This window comes from Schistocerca cancellata, chromosome 5, assembly GCF_023864275.1.
Source record: "Schistocerca cancellata isolate TAMUIC-IGC-003103 chromosome 5, iqSchCanc2.1, whole genome shotgun sequence".
In the NCBI taxonomy this organism is placed as follows: Eukaryota; Metazoa; Arthropoda; class Insecta; order Orthoptera; family Acrididae; genus Schistocerca; species Schistocerca cancellata.
Window position 1 is genome coordinate 549,182,448 of NC_064630.1, and position 24,744 is coordinate 549,207,191.

At 44.6% G+C, this 24,744-nt stretch overlaps 1 protein-coding gene across 3 annotated transcripts in view; it reads right to left on the reverse strand.

The window, feature by feature from the left end:
* Positions 1 to 24,744, reverse strand: part of LOC126188916 (serine/threonine-protein kinase greatwall) — a 132,374-nt gene that overhangs the window by 22,556 nt on the left and 85,074 nt on the right. For all 3 annotated transcript variants that reach the window (XM_049930627.1, XM_049930628.1, XM_049930626.1), the window contains exon 9: positions 6,799 to 6,952. In XM_049930627.1, the coding sequence (XP_049786584.1) occupies positions 6,799 to 6,952 (154 nt within the window). The remainder of the gene's footprint in view (positions 1 to 6,798; positions 6,953 to 24,744) is intronic.

The following is a 24,744-nucleotide window of genomic DNA, read 5'->3' on the forward strand; positions in this document are numbered from 1 at the left end:
TAGCGGCTTTAGTTTTGCCGAAACCGGTAATCATGGAATAAAAAGAATTCCAGTCATCTTGGCTACAAGTTTATTGTTTTAGATTGTGATCTGTTGAATATGGCTTGAACTCTAGTTTCTCGCCACGTAAACGGCGGCTCTGTCATGGTCTGATGGGAGCCACTGTGTTGTCGATAATGTGCTCTATCACAAGTTCCAATACCAAGTGCCTCCATCAGAATAATGTTACGTAGAAGAAGGTGTAATTAGATGAGTGACAGACACTAACTGCACTTAACAAAGGTTTATTCAGCACTTGGACAAGCAAGAGTGCGGAGCGAACTGCCTCCAGCCAGAACATATACAGTATATATATACAGCTACAGAACATTCCAGTACAATGATTTTTGACATTTGTGGATACTTCTAGAATGTACTCGAACCGAATATAGAAATTAAAATTGTACAGTCCAGGTAAGTTTTGAACTCACGACCCTCTATGCAACAGTTCAGTATCATAACAACTACACCACGGTGCTATGCAACTTCTTCTGCTACAATACTGAAAAAGTTCAAAGATGGGTGGCTCGTTTTGTATTATTGTGAAATAGGGGGGAGAGTGCCACAGGCATGACATGTGAATTAGAGTGGCAATCATTAAAAAACAGGTGTTTATCATTGCAATGGGATATTTTCATGAAATTTCAATCACCAGTTTTCTCCTCCAATTGTAAAAACATTCTGTTGGCAATCACCTACATAGGGAGAAATGATCATCACAATGAAGAAGAGAAATCAGGCCTCACACAGAAAAATTTAAGCACTTGTTCTTCCCGCGCAACGTTTGAGAGTGGAATGGTAGAGAGACAGCTTGAATGTGGTTCATTGAACCCTCTGCCTGGCACTTAATTGTGAATAACAGAGTAATCACGTAGATGTAGATGAATGAAACATCTCATTACAGACCACACTGCCAACATCGCCCTACCTGATTTTCATCTGAAGGCTTCCCTTGCACCTCCAAACAAACTGTTACTATTTGTTTATCATTATAACAACATTACATACAAAGTTAAACAACTTTGGGTTTCACAAAGCCAGCTGTCTTAGCATGGATGGAAACAATGTTGGAACAGAATCCCAGGTCAGCTTTTATTCCTAAGCGTATTTTGTCATTACTTTTTGCACTTTCTTTCAAGTGTCCAGCAAAACATACTTTCTTGATACCACTTGTATTTTTAGTTGAGAAATATACATTGTGAAATCAGCAGCTATTTTAGCTCAAACTACATATATTGTAGAGTAGCTATTACCCACAGCTGCACATGCCTATCAGTAGCTTTGTTACGATGACTGATGGTAATAAAGCTACTGTACATGCAATAATGTCAGCTGTCCTCACAGGTCTGCCTGTTTAGGTAACCATAGCTCGTAATGTGTGGCCCCTTCTCCTTCCCAATTACACCAAAGCACAACACAGCAGTACACATAGTGTTGCTGTCGAGCACCTGTTTAACTACATTTGTGTTTGAGTTCTCTGGCTGAAGGTAATTTATTATCTACACTGCAATAGCAATAAATAAAAAAATAAAATAATTCTGACAGCCATAAGTGGAAATGACCATGTTCCATAATCACATTAAGGCTGTGGACCCATCCCAATCAACTTAACAGAGAATGGCTGCACAGAGACCCACAGTCCTCTCAAATACAGTATTTGTCTAGTACCTTAAGTATTCAGCATCTTGCTAAATCAAGCAAGCTGACAAAGCTACAACTTACATTAGCACAGCACTGAACCACACAGAATAATATATTTAATGCGAGACCAGTCAGTAAAAAGTTTTAGATATACATGCAATTAGAAGACCATCTCTACCACCAGAATATGCTAAGCTACTTAAAAACACAATAACTCAAACAGTATGCCTCAGACGGCATAATTCAAGGATAAATCTCAGTTTGGTTTTAGAAGCAGAGGTTGCAGAGGGAGCATGAAGTTGTGATCAGAGAGCATATTTTCAGCAAAACAAGATTTTGACTATGTTCCTCTTAATTGATTATTTGTATACAAAATCACAGTAAAAACTCATTACTCATTTCTCCTCAATTGATCATTCAGCAGCTGACCAATGGGGTTGCAAAAGAGGACTCAAGTGAGGTCCTCAGGCACAGTCATGGACAGAGGACTGAACAAGGACACCAACACTTGTACCATTAACACACTCCTTTCCTGCTCTCTCAAATTATGAGTTTCATCTAGGTCTCAGTGGCCTCCTCTCCATTTCCCTCAGGTCAAGGTATACATTTTTTAGGAAAAAAGCCTCTTCGGGGGTCAGTTTTTGGCAGTTAACATTCTGTTTTTCTTTCAGCTTCCGTGACCTTGATGTCAGTTTCCTGGGCACTGATGCCACCCTGTGCATTACGTTACTGTGCACCAAGAATTAATGAAATTTCACACAAGTGACTTATCCAATAAAGAGGCATGCTGTCTTGATCTTCAGATACAATATCTAGTTTTAAAGTCCTCAAATGTTTTTATTCAATGTGAAAATATTGAGACTAACTTCAGATGTTCTTCAGCCTTACATATCTGCCCAAACAAAGTAATGATTGTTAAGAGTACAGCCGAATTTTCATCCCCAGCGAGTCCCATCAGACACCAAAGGTGAGCAAAATACATGGTTTTAGGGTGAAACAGCAACAGCTTCATGATCAACATCTTATAGACAATATCCAGCTTCAAAAAGAATTGTATTTATTGCAATTGCTTTTAGCACTACTGGTGATGGGAATAAGCCAAAAGTAGTATGAATTACTGTTAACCCTGTCATCACGTGATCACCCTTTCAATGGTTTGGTAACATTTTAAATGAAACTGAAAAATACAGCCATGAGATAGGAACACAATTGTTATACCACTTAAAATACAAAAGTAAGTTCATTACCATCAAGAAAATGAGTAAATTAATCAAACTCTTCACTGATGTAAAAAAAGGTGGGGACGGTATAGTAAGGGTACAACCACTTCTTTCTGGAACACTGGCACTGATCATCTAGTTCCAAACAATCTTGCTCATTTTCATTGGAATTTTTCACACAACCAGGTATTGCAGATGATAAAAGTCTATTTGCACTGCCTGAAATGGGTGAGAATGCTGGCAACAGTAATCTGAAGACACAAATGGAAAATAAGACATGAATCTGGTTGCCATACAAAACACAGGAATATACTTCGATTTCCAGTCCTGAAACTTAATGTACTATATCTAAGTTTTCTAACCGCATCATCTTGTTACACGCCATTTTAGGATTTGCGTGCCCCCCCAGAACAGCAAAGAAATTATTCAATATTATAACAAGGAGTAATTGTGGCACAGAATGGCTGAAAGAAGTCCAGAGGGATCTACAGCAGATCAACATAAAAAATCTCGAAGATCGCACCAAGTGCCGGCATAAAATCACAAGTGTGAAGTTTGGGGTAAGAACATCGCGTCAGCCTGGTAAAAAATGGACAGAGGAACGGAAGAAGGAGCATTCTGAGAGGATGAGGAGGTTTTGGGAAGCAAAGAAGAAAAACATCCAAAGATGAAATTATGAATTCAAGTTCAATCGCTCTCCTAAAGGGGAACAATCGTTATAATAATAATAAATAAATAAAATAAAAATAAATCAAAAAATCACCTTTTACTGAAATTATCATCACTTTGAGTACTATGAGCTCATCATCTACATTTTTGTTCTTAGTCTCTCGTTCTTTTAATCCAACCACACTCTCTTCTCTCTACTCTAATCTTTCAATGGAGTAGTTGGTAGAAGAGGAGACAGAATTAATTTTTCTTGCTGATTCCCTGTTCTAATATACAGGATGGTCCATTGATAGTGAGCAGGCCAAATATCTCACGAAATAAGCATAAAACAAAAAAACTACAAAGAACAAAATTTGTCTAGCTTTAAGGGGGAAACCAGATGGCGCTATGGTTGGCCCGCTAGATGGCACTGGCATAGGTCAAACGGATATCAACTGCGTTTTTTTTAAATAGGAAACCCTATTTTTTATTACATATTCGTGTAGTACGTAAAGAAATATGAATGTTTTAGTTGGACCACTTTTTTCCCTTTGTGACAGATGGTGCAGTAATAGTCACAAACGTATAAGTATGTGGTATCACATAACTTTCCACCAGTGTGGACGGTATTTGCTTCGTGATACATTACCCATGTTAAAATGGACCATTTACCTATTGCGGAAAAGGTCGATATCGTGTTGATGTATGGCTATTGTGATCAAAATGGCCAACGGGCGTGTGCTATGTATGCTGCTCGGTATCCTGGATGACGTCATCCAAGTGTCTGGACCATTCACCAGATAGTTTCGTTATTTAAGGAAACAGGAAGTGTTCAGCCACAGGTGAAATGTCAACCACGACCAGCAACAAGTGATGATTCCCACGTAGGTGTTTCAGCTGCTGTCGCGGCTAATCCGCACATCAGTAGCAGACAAATTGCGCGAGAATTGGGAATCTCAAAAACGTCGGTGTTGAGAATACTACATCAACATCGATTGCATCCGTACCATATTTCTATGCACCAGGAATTGCATGGCAACGACTTTGAACGTCATGTACAGTTCTGCCACTGGGCACAAGAGAAATTACGGGACGATGACAGATTTTTTGCACGCATTCTATTTAGCGACGAAGCATCATTCACCAACAGCGGTAACGTAAACCGGCATAATATCCACTATTGGGCAACGGAAAATCCACGACAGCTGTGACACGTGGAACATCAGCGACCTTGGCGGTTAATGTATGATGCGGCATTATGGGTAGAAGGACAATTGGCCCCCATTTTATCGATGGCAATCCAAATGGTGCAATGTATGTTGATTTCCTACGTAATGTTCTACCTATGTTATTACAAAATGTTTCACTGCATGACAGAATAGCAATGTACTTCCAACATGATGGACGTCCGGCACATAGCTCGCATGCGGTTGAAGCGGTATTGAATAGCAAATTTCATGACAAGTGGATTGGTCGTCGAAGAACGTTCACCAGATCTGAAGTCCCCGGATTTCTTTCTGTGGGAAAGTTGAAGGATATTTGCTATCGCGATCCACCGACAGCGCCTGACAACATGCGTCAGCGCATTGTCAATGCATGTGCGAACATTACGGAAGGCGAACTACTCGCTGTTGAGAGGAATGTTGTTACACGTATTGCCAAATGCAATGAGGTTGACTGACATCATTTTGAGCATTTATTGCATTCATGTGGTATTTACAGGTAATCACGCTGTAACAGCATGTGTTCTCAGAAATGATAAGTTCACAAAGGTACATGCATCACATTGCAACAACGGAAATAAAATGTTCAAACGTACCTCCGTTCTGTATTTTAATTTACAAAACCTACCTGTTACCAACTGTTCATCTAAAATTGTGAGCCATATGTTTGTGACAATTACTGCGCCATCTATCACAAAGCAAAAAAAGTGGTCCAACTGAAACATTCATATTTCTTTACGTACTACACGAATATGTAACAAAAAATGGGGTTTCCTATTTTTAAAAAATGCAGTTGATATCCGTTTGACCTATGGCAGCTCCATCTAGCGGGAAACCATAGCGCCATCTGGTTTCCCCCTTCAAGCTAGACAAGTTTTGTCCTTGGTAGTTTTTTCGTTTGACACTTATTTCATGAAATATTTGGCCCAGTCACGATCAATGGACCACCCTGTACAGTAGCATGTATTGTGTTACCAACAGCTGCCTCTGCAAACCATACTGACATAAGCTGAAGGCAGTCTGAGTAGTTGTCATCCCCCCCCCCCCCCCCCAACACTCACACTCTCTCTCTCTCTCTCTCTCTCTCTCTCTCTCTCTCTCTCTCTCTCTCTCTCTCTCTCTCTCCCCCTCCCCCTTTACAGTGAGAGGTTTTATTATTTTCACTTATTTTCTAGGTGGCTGAATAATTCAACACTTCAAATATGAAACTCAGTACGATTACAATGTAACTGTAACAATGAAACACAGGCAATCCAAAAAGTAACTCTATGCCCTAATAAGTTACATGAAATGTACTTGTTTTCCAGTATTACTTTGTATATGTGTGAGCTATAGCTGACAGGACCAGTGCAAATCATTGATGCAAGATGTGTTCAGATGGAGGGGAAAAAGACCAATATACATATGGAGAAGGAGAGCAGACAGTTATGCAATGACTGCTTGTTGATCTTTTTGCTCCTGAATGGTTCTAGGATTATAATACCAAACTTCACTATTCTCATTTTCAGGTACCTAATTTTAAAATTCCTTGTGTAATGTTTGGGAATGCTGACAAAATAATAACTGTACTACTTAGAAGAGAAAGCACATAAAACATTATTTTGTCTGTGTGTGTAGTTATATCATGTATCTGAAATAATGTACTGTGTGTTTGAGCAAAGATGTGCAAGGAAATTGGCCATGCCATTTCAAAGAAACCATTCCAGGCAATTGAGTGAAATCACAGAAAACCTAAATCAGGATTTACAGAAAAAGATTTGATCAGCTGGTCTGCCGAACATAACATGACGCTCTTACCACTGTGTCACATTGTTTGGTGTGTTGTCCTCTGCTCAGTAAACTGCTTGTCATGCCTACTATGTAGAATATTAACTTTTCTGAAAGCAACACTTCAACTTGAGCATATATAACTTTGCACTGTTTTTGACTCAACTGCTTTGGGAAACAACATTCTTCTCCTTTGCATTGATATTGCTATCAAATATTTAAGTAAATAAAAAATAGTTACAGAGAACTAAAATTCTTACCATGTGGTTCATCCAGTAATAATTCTGGTGCTAGATAATCTGGAGTGCCCAGCACTCGGTGATCACTTGCAACTTTTCCTCGACGGACAGATTTTGGTGTTCTGAATGGTATGTGTGCTGAATTAAGCGGTGTGACAGGACTCATGACAGAGTGCTGCAAAAAAAAAAAATAACTGTAAACTGCTTTTACTAATACATATTGCAAACACGTTAGGTTAGTAAAAAAAATACTTCACAGTAGAAAAGGAAGATCTGTTGCTACATTGCAAAGACATTAACAATCCAGTGAAATGCATGTACAGGACTTGAGATAGGTAAATACACAGTGACAATTTTACAATTTGCTCAAAATTTTCTGGTTGAAATCAAAAATTTTCCTTGAACGAGTACTTGTTGCATGTGAGAACAAATCTGACTATATTAGTGCTCACAGCAACTGTTATTTTTATAGTTGCTATTTTGAGTTCATCTGGAATTAATTACAAAAACTGAAGATTTTTTACTGTCTGAGAAATAATATTTACTCATAAAATCTTTTTATAAAGTTATTTCAGTAAAATTTAAATGTTCTATAAAAAATATCATTTTTACTAAGAAAGCTCAACCTACGTATGGTGGTGTCAGAGATAGTAATGTGAGATGACTAACCCTTGTTTTATATTCTCAGACAGACACAATGTGATTACAGTGAAGACCCCACTCCACATTCACACTGTGGTTGGCGATGAAGTTTCCAATGTGCAGTGATCTTCATGGCAGTGGGAAGTGCATATGCAATGTGAAGCGACTTGCAACACTGATGGATAATATGTTGTAAAAAATTTAAAGCGTAATGTCTGTTGATGACAGCGCAGCTCTGTCAATAACAGTCATTCAATAAAATGCTTTTTAGCAATCTTGGCTTGTGAAGTTTTCTTCAGTTATGATTAAATAAATATATCAACACGATTTTTTTCAAAGTTGTAAAGTTATTTTCGATACAGCTGTTATTGAAAGAATTTAAAGATTATGATCCAACAGTTTGTCATTCAAATCATGAGTCATTCCTGTCAAGCTGGGATAAAAAGTACTTTGATAGGAGACAAGTAAACCTGAGATTGGAGGAATAACTTTGAGTTGAATATTCATCCCATTAACATTTTACAAATCAAGGACAGAAGCAATGTGGAGAAACAGAATTAATGGAGAATCAGATTAAAATTCTCTATCAACTGGTTCTCCATCAGATGTTAGTGAAATAGCAGTATATCGAAATATGATTAATACATACATTTCAATCAACAGAAAGTTGAATTTCCCACCAAACTCTCCAGAGTTCCCAAAAGCATTCAAAACACAATGCAAGAGGCTGCCTGAAATATTTAAGTGTGCATCCTTCTCAAAAATGCTGTTGCTTCCCATTAAACATAAAACGGTAAGACCCCAAACTACAGCCAACCAACAATAATAATCTCCAATTGTAAATTGTGAGAGAAACATAAAAAATTAAAAACAGCTGTTTTATCATTCTTAACAAAAATTACAGTGTTTAAATATTTATGTCACTTTGTGCAACTAAAAACATGTTTGTTAACGCATTAACATGAGTAATTCCATTTCGTGTTTTCATTCCACTGATACACTATGGGAACGTCTACTCAAACAGAAATTTTACTTTGCATCCAGTGGATTCAAAAGCTCCATAGACAAAATATTAGCCACTCGCTCAAATGAGGATGCTGAACACTCTGGAAGGCTGTATCTTGTCTAAAACTGATACCACGTAGTCATGTGACCCTATACACTGACTTAAGTCTGTCTGTTAGTTGCATGGAATCAGCGCAGTAAGATGAGTCAAAATGGTAGAATTGGAAAAAGGAGCTAACATGTTTGGACATGCCCATGACAACGCCATGAACAAAGTTGCCTATCTGTTGGTTTGTATATGTCGACAGTGTAATATTCTACAAGATGTTATCATTCACAGCCATGTAACACAGGACAATAATTGTGGTCCTATAAATATCCTAACCAACAGGGACCTGAAATGAGAGTCACACCTTGTCAATGACAATCTGTTAGAAACTCTACAGGAGCTGCTCTTGTCATTGAATTCAGGCCCACCTCAGTAAGTTTCCAAGTTAATACTGTGTAAGAAACTGCATTCAAGATTCACTTGGAGTCATGTACCTTGCAAATGTGGGCCACACAACACAAAAACTGGATAGCACCTAATTGGAGGCATGTAACAATTTGACACCAGCGATTTTGCCTCTTTTCAACTGATGCAAGGCACCGAGAGCACCAATGACCCAATGTGGAATTTAACTCTTAATTTGTGAAATGTTTAGTCAAATCAGATCTGATTCTGTATTGGTTTCCTCCCCCCCCCCCTTTCTTTATTTCAACATTCCCAATTATCAAGCATTGCCACAGCTCATATTCATGGTGATCATGTTGTGCGCACTCCTGTCGTCGATGATAACAGTCATTTTCACAGAGCAACATGTGCATAGTCCTAGTTTTACAAACATCCTGGCATCCTATTGCACTTCGACTGCCTCACTATATCGCCCAAACTTAATCCCACAGAAAATGTCTGGGACTATTTGTAACTGCAGGTGAAACACAGCAATCAATATTCCTGCAACTTGTTAGCTCTACAAAATCTGATCATCAGTGAGTTGCTTTCGCTGTATCCCATCTGAAGAAGCTTGTGTAATTTCTTCCACCCCAAATTGAGGAAAATTTGGGAGCTTTGCAAGTATTATGAAGAGTCACTTTTACTTTATCTTCAGCTCTGGTGATTTATTTTCTCCAACCTATATACTTTCAATTGTAGAGGCTATGGCTCAAAGCAAATCAAAATTTCTAACACTAAATGAAGTTTGAACTATCAATTCTAGAAAGTATTATAACTGCAACATTGTATTGATTACATAGATGTAATTCCTGTAACATGTAAGTGAAGTCAAATAAGCAGACTTCTTTTACATTTTCAAGAATTAAATCAATATTCTCATACTCTCCAATACACTACTGACCATTAAAATTGCTACACCAAGAAGAAATTGGACAAATATATTATACTAGAACTGACATGTGATTACATTTTCACACAATTTGGGTGCATAGATCCTGAGAAATCAGTACCCAGAACAACCACCTCTGGCCGTAATAATGGCCTCGATACGCCTGGGCATTGAGTCAAACAGAGCTTGGATAGCATGTACAGGTACAGCTGCCCATGCAGCTTCAACACGATACCACAGTTCATCAAGAGTAGTGACTGGCGTATTGTGACGAGCCAGTTGCTCGGCCACCATTGACCATACGTTTTCAATTGGTGAGAGACCTGGAGAATGTGCTGGCCACGGCTGCAGTCGAGCATTTTCTGTATCCAGAAAGGCCCGTACAGGACGTGCAACATGCAGTCGTGCATTATTCTGCTGGAATGTAGGGTTTCACAGGGATCCAATGAAGGGTAGAGTAATAGATCGTAACACATCTGAAATGTAACGTCCACTGTTCAAAGTGGCGTCAATGCGAACAAGAGGTGACTGAGATGTGTAACCAATGGCACCCCATACCATCACGCCAGGTGATACGCCAGTATGGCGATGACAGGCACACACTTCCAATGTGCGTTCACCGCGATGTCGCCCAACACGGATGCGACCATCATGATGCTGTAAACAGAACCTGAATTTATCCAAAAAAAAAATGACGTTTTGCCATTCGTGCACCCAGGTTCGCCGCTGAGTACACCATCGCAGGCGCTCCTGCCTGTGATGCAGCGTCAAGGGTAACCAGAGCCAAGGTCTCCAAGCTGATAGTCCATGCTGCTGCAAACGTCATCGAACTGTTCATGCAGATGGTGGTTGTCTTGCAAACATCCCCATGTGTTGACTCAGGGATTGAGACGTGGCTGCACGATCCATTACAGCCATGCGGGTAAGATGCCTGTCATGTCGACTGCTAGTGATATGAGGCCATTGGGATCCAGCACGGCGTTCCGTATTACCCTCCTGAACCCACCGATGCCATATTCTGCTAACAGTCATTGGATCTCAACCGACGCGAGCAGCAATGTTGCGATACAATAAACCACAATCACGATAGGCTACATCCCGACCTTTATCATAGTTGGAAATGTGATGGTACGCATTTCTCCTCCTTATGCGAGGCATCACAACAACATTTCAGCAGGCAACGCCAGTCAAGTGCTGTTTGTGTATGAGAAATCGGTTGGAACCTTTCCTCATGTCAGCACGTTGTAGGTGTCGCCATCGGTGCCTACCTCGTGTGAATGCTCTGAAAAGCTAATCATTTGCATATCACAGCATCTTCTTCCTGTCGGTTAAATTTCGCGACTGTAGCACATCACCTCCATGGTGTAGCAATTTTAATGGCCAGTAGTGTATTTTTAAGTACAATTACAAAACAATTATGGCACTGAATTAGACTTTGTGAAACACTTTTCCACATAGTAAAGACTTACATATTATACATTAATTCCACAGTATTATAATCGTGCTACTACCATGTCATTGCTCTACTTTTTACCACTGTTTCCACTACGTTCTTTAACTTTCACCTATTGAAGTACAATTATTTGATTAACTTTATTATCGCAGTATTTTTCTCCACAGTACTGTGCCTTCTGTGAACTTAACATTATTACAAATGTTATTTCATTTATAATGTTACAGCATAAACCATTATTAAAATGAAGAGCATCAGTGGATTTAATTTCAGTAGCAACAGTAGTTCACAAACCATACATTGTTAAAGTGTTGAAAATCTGAAGACATGGATCCTATCAAGCTTAGTCTTATAACACTAGCAACCATTTTCCTCAATTGCAAACTTCAATTATGTTTCATCGTATAGTTACAACATTTTAGGAAGGGTATCAGTTATTTCAATAAGGAATCCAGTCAGGTATCGAAGAGCGCATTACCTGTTGCTGTGGATTGGGTTCTTTACTAATATTTTCCTTACTCTCTCAGTTGTGACTATAAAAAATTCATTATTAAATATACACACAAACAAAGCAGAGTGTGTGTGTGTGTGTGTGTGTGTGTGTGTGTGTGTGTGTTCTCAGAGTCTTCTCACTTTAGAAGCCACGTAATTTTGAATAAAACACTTGAGCTTTCGACAGCTTTCTCTGCCGTCAAGATCGAGAGCTGAAACCAATGACTGCCAGAGAATGCCAGAGAGGTACAATCACAGAAGGCAAGTTGGGCAGCTCCTAGCAGCTCCGTCCTGCAGCGGGACCGAAGGATGTCGCAGGGCGCAAGTGGCCAGCAGCATGTTTTAAGTCCCTGAAGCATTGAGCTCAATGTTCCTTACAAACATGCACCACTCTGGGCCTCTATGGAAGGTTCCAGACACTACCCATTACAACTCAATAAGAAGAACACCATGCCAGATCTGGTGATCAGTGATTTCAACCCCTGATGATGGTGGAGAAAGCTATCGAAAATTTGAGTGTTTCATTCGAAACGATGCAGCATGTAAACAGAGAAGATTTTAGTAATGTATGTATGTATGTATGTATGTATGTACACTCCTGGAAATGGAAAAAAGAACACATTGACACCGGTGTGTCAGACCCACCATACTTGCTCCGGACACTGCGAGAGGGCTGTACAAGCAATGATCACACGCACGGCACAGCGGACACACCAGGAACCGCGGTGTTGGCCGTCGAATGGCGCTAGCTGCGCAGCATTTGTGCACCGCCGCCGTCAGTGTCAGCCAGTTTCCCGTGGCATACGGAGCTCCATCGCAGTCTTTAACACTGGTAGCATGCCGCGACAGCGTGGACGTGAACCGTATGTGCAGTTGACGGACTTTGAGCGAGGGCGTATAGTGGGCATGCGGGAGGCCGGGTGGACGTACCGCCGAATTGCTCAACACGTGGGGCGTGAGGTCTCCACAGTACATCGATGTTGTCGCCAGTGGTCGGTGGAAGGTGCACGTGCCCGTCGACCTGGGACCGGACCGCAGCGACGCACGGATGCACGCCAAGACCGTAGGATCCTACGCAGTGCCGTAGGGGACCACACCGCCACTTCCCAGCAAATAAGGACACTGTTGCTCCTGGGGTATCGGCGAGGACCATTCGCAACCGTCTCCATGAAGCTGGGCTACGGTCCCGCACACCGTTAGGCCGTCTTCCGCTCACGCCCCAACATCGTGCAGCCCGCCTCCAGTGGTGTCGCGACAGGCGTGAATGGAGGGACGAATGGAGACGTGTCGTCTTCAGCGATGAGAGTCGCTTCTGCCTTGGTGCCAATGATGGTCGTATGCGTGTTTGGCGCCGTGCAGGTGAGCGCCACAATCAGGACTGCATACGACCGAGGCACACAAGGCCAACACCCGGCATCATGGTGTGGGGAGCGATCTCCTACACTGGCCGTACACCACTGGTGATCGTCGAGGGGACACTGAATAGTGCACGGTACATCCAAACCGTCATCGAACCCATCGTTCTACCATTCCTAGACCGGCAAGGGAACTTGCTGTTCCAACAGGACAATGCACGTCCGCATGTATCCCGTGCCACCAAACGTGCTCTAGAAGGTGTAAGTCAACTACCCTGGCCAGCAAGATATCCGGATCTGTCCCCCATTGAGCATGTTTGGGACTGGATGAAGCGTCGTCTCACGCGGTCTGCACGTCCAGCACGAACGCTGGTCCAACTGAGGCGCCAGGTGGAAATGGCATGGCAAGCCGTTCCACAGGACTACATCCAGCATCTCTACGATCGTCTCGATGGGAGAATAGCAGCCTGCATTGCTGCGAAAGGTGGATATACACTGTACTAGTGCCGACATTGTGCATGCTCTGTTGCCTGTGTCTATGTGCCTGTGGTTCTGTCAGTGTGATCATGTGATGTATCTGACCCCAGGAATGTGTCAATAAAGTTTCCCCTTCCTGGGACAATGAATTCACGGTGTTCTTATTTCAATTTCCAGGAGTGTATGTATGTATGTATGTATGTATGTATGGCTGGGATCTCCACCCAAACAACTATACATAAATTTCAGTCAAATTTGACACACAATCAGCAAAGTTCACATGCATCAGCACCATGGGTTTCATAACCTCCTAGCTCCAGTAGGGGCAAAAAATGTGTTTTATCGGACCCCCCCCCCCTGGTTTGTGTGGAAATAGTATTGGCATGCCTTATCGACCTGCTTTGCAGGACAGTCTACATGTCAAGGACAATGAATGTTTTTCCAGTCCACGATATGAAGGCTGGCCTACACAGAAGACATGCTGTGTTTTAGTAGTATTGGCCTGATTTATCGACTTGTTTTGCAGGGGCTTCACATAGGGATGGCACGTCTGGAGGAAGGTTGAGATTGATAGGGTAGGGATGCACACAGAGAGAGTTCAGCCAGCGGAGATGGACAGAGGAAGAGGGTCCAGAGGGGATGGATAGAGGAAGAGGGGATAGGATGAGAGGGCACAGACGGGTGGGAGGAAGCATGTAGTGTGGGTAGTATCAGTAGGCCTTGTATGAACTACAAATGCAGATGGTCGTAGCCAAACTGACAGAAGAAGGAGAAGGATTAGGAGGAGGAGTTGGACAGTTGGAGAAAGGGTGGGGGATACGTATGGGCAGTCGGAGAAAGAGTGGGGGGGGGGGGCGAGGTGGGCAGTCGGAGAGAGGGCGGGGGAGGCCGAGACGGAAGGACGGAGATGGGGGACAGGGTGGAGGGAGATGGGGGACAGGGTGGAGGGAGATGGGGGACAGGGTGGAGGGAGATGGGGGACAGGGTGGAGGGAGATGGGGGACAGGGTGGAGGGAGATGGGGGACAGGGTGGGGGGGAGATGGGGGACAGGGTGGGGGGGAGATGGGGGAGAGGGTGGAGGGAGATGGGGGAGAGGGTGGAGGGAGATGGGGGAGAGGGTGGAGGGAGATGGGGGAGAGGGTGGAGGGAGATGGGGGAGAGGGTGGAGGGAGATGGGGGAGAGGGTGGAGGGAGATGGGGGAGAGGGTGGAGGGAGATGGGGGAGAGGGTGGAGGGAGATGGGGGAGAGGGTGGAGGGAGATGGGGGAGAGGGTGGAGGGAGATGGGGGGAGGGAGATGGAGGAAGGGGAGAGGGGGGAGGGAGGGGGAGAGGGGGGAGGGAGGAAGGGGGAGGGGGGAGGGAGGAAGGGGGAGGGGGAGGGAAGAAGGGGGAGAGGGGGAGGGAGGAAGGGGGAGAGGAGGAGGGAGGAAGGGGGAGAGGGGGAGGGAGGAAGGGGGGGAGGGAGGAAGGGGGAGAGGGGGGAGGGAGGAAGGGGGAGAGGGGGAGGGAGGGAGGGAGGGGGAGAGGGGGGAGGGAGGGAGGAAGGGGGAGAGGGGGGAGGGAGGGAGGAAGGGGGAGAGGGGGGAGGGAGGGGAGAGGGAGGGGAAAGGGGAGGATGGGGAGGGCAGAGGATGTGGAGGTGGAGACGGTCAGAGACTTGGGATGGAGGAGGGGGAGAGGTTCAGAGACTGGTGATGGAGGAGAGGAAGGCGGAGGCTCGCGGGAGGGGGAGGGCATGTGGGTGGAGAGGGCATGTGGGTGGGGAGGGCATGTGGGTGGGGAGGGCAGGTGGGTGGGGAGGGCAGGTGGGTGGGGAGGGCAGGTGGGTGGGGAGGGCAGGTGGGTGGGGAGGGCAGGTGGGTGGGGATGGCAGGTGGGTGGGGATGGCAGGTGGGTGGGGATGGCAGGTGGGTGGGGATGGCAGGTGGGTGGGGATGGCAGGTGGGTGGGGATGGCAGGTGGGTGGGGAGGGCAGGTGGGTGGGGAGGGCAGGTGGGTGGGGAGGGCAGGTGGGTGGGGAGGGCAGGTGGGTGGGGAGGGCAGGTGGATGGGGAGGGCAGGTGGATGGGGAGGGCAGGTGGATGGGGAGGGCAGGTGGATGGGGAGGGCAGGTGGATGGGGAGGGCAGGTGGATGGGGAGGGCAGGTGGATGGGGAGGGCAGGTGGATGGGGAGGGCAGGTGGATGGGGAGGGCAGGTGGATGGGGAGGGCAGGTGGATGGGGAGGGCAGATGGATGGGGAGGGCAGATGGATGGGGAGGGCAGATGGATGGGGAGGGCAGATGGATGGGGAGGGCAGATGGATGGGGAGGGCAGATGGATGGGGAGGGCAGATGGATGGGGAGGGCAGATGGATGGGGAGGGCAGATGGATGGGGAGGGCAGATGGATGGGGAGGGCAGATGGATGGGGAGGGCAGATGGATGGGGAGGGCAGATGGATGGGGAGGGCAGATGGATGGGGAGGGCAGATGGATGGGGAGGGCAGATGGATGGGGAGGGCAGATGGATGGGGAGGGCAGATGGATGGGGAGGGCAGATGGATGGGGAGGGCAGATGGATGGGGAGGGCAGATGGATGGGGAGGGCAGATGGATGGGGAGGGCAGATGGATGGGGAGGGCAGATGGATGGGGAGGGCAGATGGATGGGGAGGGCAGATGGATGGGGAGGGCAGATGGATGGGGAGGGCAGATGGATGGGGAGGGCAGATGGATGGGGAGGGCAGATGGATGGGGAGGGCAGATGGATGGGGAGGGCAGATGGATGGGGAGGGCAGATGGATGGGGAGGGCAGATGGATGGGGAGGGCAGATGGATGGGGAGGGCAGATGGATGGGGAGGGCAGATGGATGGGGAGGGCAGATGGATGGGGAGGGCAGATGGATGGGGAGGGCAGATGGATGGGGAGGGCAGATGGATGGGGAGGGCAGATGGATGGGGAGGGCAGATGGATGGGGAGGGCAGATGGATGGGGAGGGCAGATGGATGGGGAGGGCAGATGGATGGGGAGGGCAGAGGATGTGGAGGGGGAGAGGGTCAGAGACTTGGGATGGAGGAGAGGGAGAGGATCAGAGACTTGGGATGGAGGAGAGGGAGAGGATCAGAGACTTGGGATGAAGGAGAGGGAGAGGGTCAGAGACTGGGGAAGGAGGAGAGGGAGAGGGTCAGAGACTGGGGAAGGAGGAGAGGGAGAGGGTCAGAGACTGGGGAAGGAGGAGAGGGAGAGGGTCAGGGGGAGGAGGAGATGGACAGAAGAAGTGGGTAGGACGTATGATCAGAGACAGAGAGAGGAGGAGGAGACGGACAGATAGAGGTGGAAAGATAAGATGGACAAAGATAGGGGAAAGAAGAGGTAGGCACAGAGATTGTCGAGGAGGATATGTGTGCACTATGAATCAAATGTGTATGCAATCACTACCACAGATGAAAGGCTAGTATATACAGGGCGTCTATAATCAAAGTTCCAGTTTCAAAACACTGTAGAAACAGAACCACATCTCAAAATGAAGTCAAATTTGAACCGCACATTATTGACACAGGGGGAAATGCCATGGAACAAACAAAAATTGATGCAATTTGACCACTGTGTCAGAATATGCATACCAACATATACACGGGTCATAGCTGTTCATGAGTTGGCATCCAAGGGTGCCCACATGACTTTCTCCAGGAAACATCAATCACTGCTGGTAAAGCTCTTTTACAAAAACAGTGACTTTAGCCCTGTAGAAGCTGCGGACACTCAAGACCATGAAATAAATGTCTGCTATGGGTCTGGGAAAAAAGGTTACAAAAATTTGAGAAGACAGGTTCTTTTGAAATGCAGTGTGGCAGTGGGAGGGAAGCAGTTGATCTGATATTTGTCGAAGACATGGCCACAGGACTGCAGAAGGGGTCGAGCAGTGCTGAGAAAACATGCAGCGCATGTGGAATTGCTTTAAAATTGGACATGCCTGTGAGTATAGTGCATAAAATCCTACAAAACTTTCTGCTTGCTATCCACACAAAACGACCCATGTTCAGGAGTTGCTTCCTGTTGACCTGCCAGCAAGACAAACATTTGCTCTGGGATTTCTTGCTCATGTGGAAGTGTACAAGGAATGGCCATGGAAAATTCTGTGGACAGGCGAAACCCATTTCTATCTCCCAGGATATGTCAATACGCAGAATTGTAGAAAGTAGGCAACAGAAAATCTGCATACACATCAGCTGCAACCATTTCATTCAGCAAAGGTGACTTGTGGTGCAGACTTACAGTACCATTTGTTGTAGGGTAGCATATTTTTGAGATGAGTCCTGCGAGTCTTTTTACCCGTAGTGTCACTAGTAAACACTATGACAGCCCTTTGCACACCAACTCTTCAACAGCATTTACTTGTGGGTTGGATCATTTTTATGCAAGATTGCACTTCTCTGCATATTGCACAGCCAGTGACGTGATTGCTGCAGAGGTATTTCGAAAATGCTAGGACTATCAGCCGTTATTTCCCTACATCCAAATCACCTGATCTTAATTCATATCACTTCTGGGTGAGATGTTATCTGAAAGATGTGTTCAGTGCTCCAATTACTTCATGCTGAAGTGTGACTTCTGAGACACTTCAATATGTTGTAGAACAAGCTGTTACTCAATTCAACTTATGGCAGAAAATGGTGGATAGCATATTGAACATGTCTTGCAACCGTTTCACAATGATTAGAAACTGATGTCATTTTGATTTTTATGCAGTATTTGGCTCCAGGACAATTGAAAATTGATGTCATCTTCCTTTTTAGACAGTTTTGGGCCTAAGGACAATTACCGAGAAGTTTTTCTCTTCCAATGTGGTACAACTCTGCCAGGGTGGATGGGCTTTTCTATCTACCAGTGCCACAACTGAGAACTGCTGAACTTGCACAGTCATGCACATTGAACAATACAGATAGAGTAATGTGCAACTCAAACCATAGCTGTCGTATTATGATTCATCTGTCATTTTGACATTTATAGCCAATACCATTTACCTTCAGATGCTTAAAGCACCATCTATTGGTAGAATAGAGTTCAGAGGCCTATCCCAGTTTTTGTATAACTCTGGAGCACGTCTAGAACTCTTTTCTCTGTATTATCAATAATGCTCCATGTTACAAGCCATCTTTTACCCAAATTTAGGCCTTAGCATTCCAGTAATTCGAACTTAATTTCATAATACATCTTCCACCAGCCTTGCACAACAACACTAACATTTGTGAAAATTGCAGCACCAAGAAGAATAAATATGACTAAAATGGATTTTGTGCGGAACAATAGGTACATGACAACACACAAATGATTAAAATTAAAGAACTGTAAACTATACCAGAGAGAGAATTCAATATAATGTGAAACCACAAAGCACCAGCAGGTTCAGCTGCAGAACTATGGTTAAGTGCCATAGCCTCCTTATGTGTTAGGCCATGTTATTCAGATTAGGCACAATGCAGAATGGCAGTGTATTAGCCCACAGCATATAAGCAACAATCACAGAAGGAAAAGCTGAACTGAACGTCACCCAAAAAACACTACAACTTATCATTCAGCTTGCCAATGAAAGCATTTATATCCCCTCTGAATTTTATGGTGTTTGTACAATGGAAACTAACACAACGACCTGTCTTACCATGCCAGCCTGGAGCAGACACATCCCACCATAGCACATTTCCGTATACTGCTACTAGTGTGTGTCAGTGTGAGTGTGCCGAGCGTAGTGTCACCACATGTGTGTACTTAAATCAACCTCCAACTGTATCAGCAGAGACTGGCCATTAGAAACCATCTTTAGGAAGCGTGCACACGGCATGGTCTACATGCCGCATGTCTACCGGTGATTTCTGTTAGTCCGTACCACTCACATAAGTTGTTCTGTGTATCGCTTCTGTTGCACCTTCTGTATATTCTTTTGTCTTGTTACATGTGGAGTCACAAGAGGCTTATTTCCATTACTGTTCAGAGATTTATGAATAAAGCCATATTTGTGTTACCTGGATCAGTTTCATATATAACTAAGTTACTACACAACTGGCAACGAGTTTCCGCATGTGTTGTCTTTAAGTGCGGTGCAATTACGTTTAGTCATTATGGATGCTGTGCTACTGGCCCTGACTGAACAGATTATTTCGGCAGTGACCACTCTGTCATCTTCCATTAAACGACAGGGTATCTTTCCACTGGTCTATCCATCCACTTTTCCTCCATATGATAATTCAGCTGAGGATTGGGAAGCTTACAAAAACAGACTCGGACAGCAGTTTTTGGCTTTCAGTGTGACACTTGAATTTCTGCAAAGCCTTATTCCTCTCATGAATTACACTTAATTATTGTCTTGCTACCACTGCAAACAAACACGTCATAGCGGCGTGTGTTGAACTCTACCAATGGCACAAGAAACCACATCAATCACATATGGCCTGGGCAGCTGAACGTCATGGCCTTAGCTGTTAAGTGTCAATTCGTTATCGATGCCCATAATAACTCTTATGGTGACTCTTTGCTGTGCAAACAAATTACATGGTTAGTTCTAGACAAAGAAGTGCACCAGAAACCTACACTCTGAGAAAACCCCCCCATTGTCTGAAGTTTTGCAAATAGCACAATCTTTTGAAGTTTCTCAGGCACCGTGTGACCAAACTGAAGTGAGAAGAAATGTGGCAGTAGTGTCACGAGATGTTCCCACTAGGATGACAGAGAGCTTGCACAAGGAAGCGGCAGTGGTGGCAGTAAATATGCAGACCCAGTGCCGAGCAGACCACTGCCGACCCAAGCAGCTGCGACCGCCACAGAAGCAGCATCAGCATTTTCTGTTTCCATCTCATCCTTTCTGTTTTGTCCAGCACAACGGTTCAGTAGGCAGTGGACTACTTGTAATGCTTTCTGGAAGGACGGACACATTTCCTCCATGTGTCATTTGCCGAAGGTTCCTCAGGATGTGGACATGGATGTAAACTGTATGACTACAATGCTTGCGACTTCTCCCAAGTTGTTTATCGAGTTAAGTGTTTTCCACCAAGAGTTCTGGCAACAGGTTGAAACCGGTGCTGTAGTGGTGTCATTGAATTCTCAGAACTATGCGAGTTCAGGCTTGGCACCATTGATACAGTCACGTGAAAGCTGGTCAGTTGTAACAAACATAACACTGAGCTGTTGGGACAATTTACGGCATATGCCTCTTACAAGTCGGTGCTTTGTCCCATTACATTTTTGGTGGTTGCTGATGCTGGTGTTGAGAATCTGGTCGGGGCAGATACATTTCAGGTCTTTGTAGTTTCTATCACCGATACAGTTCACCTTGTGTCCAAACAGGTACTGTGTTCTCTATTGTAAACACAGTGTGAGGAGTTTTTGGACTTGTTTTTGGAAGGCACAGAGTGTGCTATGAATTTTTCTGCTCATATTTCTGAAAAATCTATGGCTAGGCCTCGTTTTTGTTGCGCACATCCTATTCCTCTCATCCTGAATTATCAGGTGAAAGCAGAATTGGACAGACTTCAATCTCTGGGAGTGGTGCAACCTGTTATGGCTCATGAATGGTTGTCTTCCCTGGTTTTAGTACGGAAGACACCGGGAAACTTTGCCTCTGTGGCAACTTCAGTACTACTGCCAACGCCCAGCTGATCGTGAATATGTATCATCTCCTACACCAGAAGCAACTGTTGGTGAAAATATTGGGTGGCCAGTACTTTTCTCAAATTGATTTGTCCGACACATATCTGGAAGTTTCTGTGGACAAAGAGTATGAGCGAGTTGTGATTTTGAATACTTCTTTTAGTCTCTATAACACTATCTTCCAACAATTTTTAGAGTAAATTGACAATGCCTGTCCTAGGTTGCATTAATTATCTGGATGATACTGTTGTCACGGGCTCCCCCATGGCCAATCACTTGAAAAATTTGCACACTTTTTTTACTGTCTTACAATCTCCAGGCTTATAGTGCAACTTCATGAAACCTCAGTTTTTTCAACCTTCTGTTGTTTATTTGGAGTTTGAGGTCTCTTGGTATGGGATTCACACTCTGCCAGACCCCATCTCCAATGTTATGTCTATGCCTCACCCCTCATCCACAAAGGACTTTCAGGACTTCCTAGGGAAGATAGACTGCTACTGTAACTTCCTGTTGGGAGAGGCCACATTCGCCCACCCATTGCATGCCTTGTTACACAAGAATGTACCTTATTGCTCATGCCCATACTGTGAACTCGCTTTCAAATGTTGAAATCCGAACTACTCTTGGCCCCGTGTTTAGTTATGTTCCCTCTAGAACAGGTCATAGTTTTGGTGACTGACGGCTCACAGTAAGGCCTCGATGTGTTCCTAGTGCACCAATATGCCAAGGCCTCTGGACACCTTGTTGCTTTCACCTCTCAATCTCCCATTCCTGCACAGAAGCATTACTCTCAGGTGGAAAAAGAGGCTCGTCATAGTTTATGCTCTCCAGAAATTTCATGTTTTTTGTATGTCTTCAAGTTTCAACTTATTACTGACAATTAACCCCTGGTTCTCTTGTTTAACCCTCACACTTCCTTACCTGACAAGGCAGTACACCATCTACAATGCTGGGCACTGTTCTTGTGTTGTTACAATTATGAAATCCATTTTAGACTTAAATCTAAACATACCAATGCAGACGCCTTGTCCCATCTTCCTGTGGGCCCAATCCTGGCTTTGACTGTGAAGAACTGCTTTGCTTCCATTTTGATGCTGAAACACAGACCTTGGTCATGGGTTTCCCAATTAAGACTTTGCGCATAGCAGCTGCCATTTGCATTGTTTTGCTGTTGTCCATGGAAGACCTCTCTCCTGGAGTAGTCATTCCTGCCATGTTATACCACAAGGTTCTATGCCTTCTCCACCAGGGCCATTGGAGAGCTTCGCACACTAAAGTGTCAGTTAGAAGACATGTTTTTTGGCCTGGGATTGATGTCAAAATTGGTGTGGCTTGTGAGTAATGAGTCTGACAACAGGCAGCTCCCAAGGCATCTCTGTCCTCCTGGCCCACTCCTCACCAGCCCTGAGAACGCATTCATGTCAACTTTACGAGTCTCATCTTGAATTCCTATTGGCTCTTGATTATGGATGTATTTTCCTTAAATTCTCTGGTGTGCATCGATGTCAGGTCAGGTCACAATTCATAAGTTGTTGAGAGTTTTTCTATTGGGAGTTTCCTTATACCTTAGTTTCTGATAATGGGCTCCAGTTTGTTTCTTACACCTCTCAATTGTTTTATTCCCATCACATCATTCATCATGACACCTCAAAAATCAAATGGCGAGGTGGAACAACTAGTGCATAGGTTCAAGTCCCAAACAAAAAAGTTTGCTGTGCATTCTTTGTGGGACATGTGCCATTCTTTATTTTGTGAGCACCTATTACTTCACGCCTACAGGAGAACAGAGCCCGGCTGAGTTGCTTCACACCTAGCTGCCACGAAAGCTCCTTCGACTTCTGTGGCCTGCGCTGCAACTTCCATGATCAAGTTCATCTGGCCACTTCGTGCCTGGATCGCCATTATGGGCATTGGGGTTTAGTCGCTGGCCCAAATGGATATTGGCCCGTTTTCCGCCACTGGTGATGTGTCTTTGTGACTCCGTACGGTCGATAGGCTGGTGCCGCGGCAATTTGATCAGTTACGTCCCTGCTCGCCACTTTGTTAAGATGTGCCCTGCTCACCACCAAAAGCTATCAGTTCGCAGGTGCAGCCCCTGTCGCCACAGTACGCCCCATGGCCCTTGCGTCGAGTCCTTCATCACCTGTTGTGGAAGTGCCCCCTTTCCATTGACTGCCTCCTCCACGAGTGATACCCTGGGGTTTCAGCTTCCCAGCACCAGGTACCAGTCTGTCTCCAGCCTTGGGTCCGCTGCTGCAGCCTGCCATCCTGGTGAGGCTGCCTCCAACGGCCCCCTAGCCATCACTGCCCCAGCCATCATCACCGTTGGGTCCAGACCCATCTCCTCCACAGTGGGACTTCCCTGCTGAGGATGCTGCACAGATGATGATAACACCCTCCTCCCTGGTGCCCACCCAACACATTGTCCCACTCCTACCATCAGCACTTTCTACTGCCATTCCAAATCTGGTGGATGTCTATCTCGTTGGGTTGCTGGCATCTCCTCCATCACACGGTACCCTCTTTGCACAAGGAAGATATGTGCCGTATCCTGCTATTAGTGCATGTGAGTGCGCTGAGCGTAGTGTCGTATGTGTACTTAAATTGACAGCCAACTGTATCACAGTGGGCCAGCCATTAGAGGCCACCACGCAATCTACCTGCGACTCATGCCTATGTACGTGCAGAGCAGTACTGACTCACTTTCACTATGTTCTTTTAGCTTGTACCACTTACATCAGTTGTTCTGTGTATCTCTTCTGTTGCACCTTCTGTATGATTCTTTTGTCTTGTACATGTGGAGTCACAAGAGGCTTATGTCCATTATTGTTCAGAGGTTTATGAATATAACCGTACTTGTGTTACTTGGATCGATTTTGTGTAACACTCTGTTATTACACACACATCATGTTTACATGCTACACAACTTCTGGAAGATGAAAATAAAGTTTCAGAAACAATTTTCACAGTCATGTTTACACATTAGTCCAACCTTGAATGTGCCAGCTCTATGAAACATAGGTTTTCAAAATGCCAGTTGTCCTGAATGAATGGTGTCTCTAAATTAATTGCCTGATTTTGTCTGTGTGAGAAGTGAGGTTATAAGTACTTTCACAATATTTTTTAATGAAGAGAGAGAACAATTTCCTCATGGATGTCACTGCACTAATGAGGAGAATGACTAGAAAAAGGGGGACGAGGAGGAGGAGACTGTAAGAGACGAGATATTTAAAAAGCTTATCACCACCAATCAATGTTTTGTGAAAAAAGAAAAAAAATGATCAGTGATCAAACATTATGCTAATATAACCTTTTGGAGACATGAAATGGCCAAAAAATTTCTGAATGAGTGAAGACACATTCATACTCCTATGAACAGAATTACCAAATTTTTGTCACCAAGTACTGGCCACAACCATAGTCTTTGCCCCTAAAAGACAGAGTGAGCATAGCAGTTTACAGATTAATTAATTGTGGAAGAAGTAATTTGACTGCCGGAACTACATTTCCAGAATCGTTATTTGAGTGCCTGCATGAC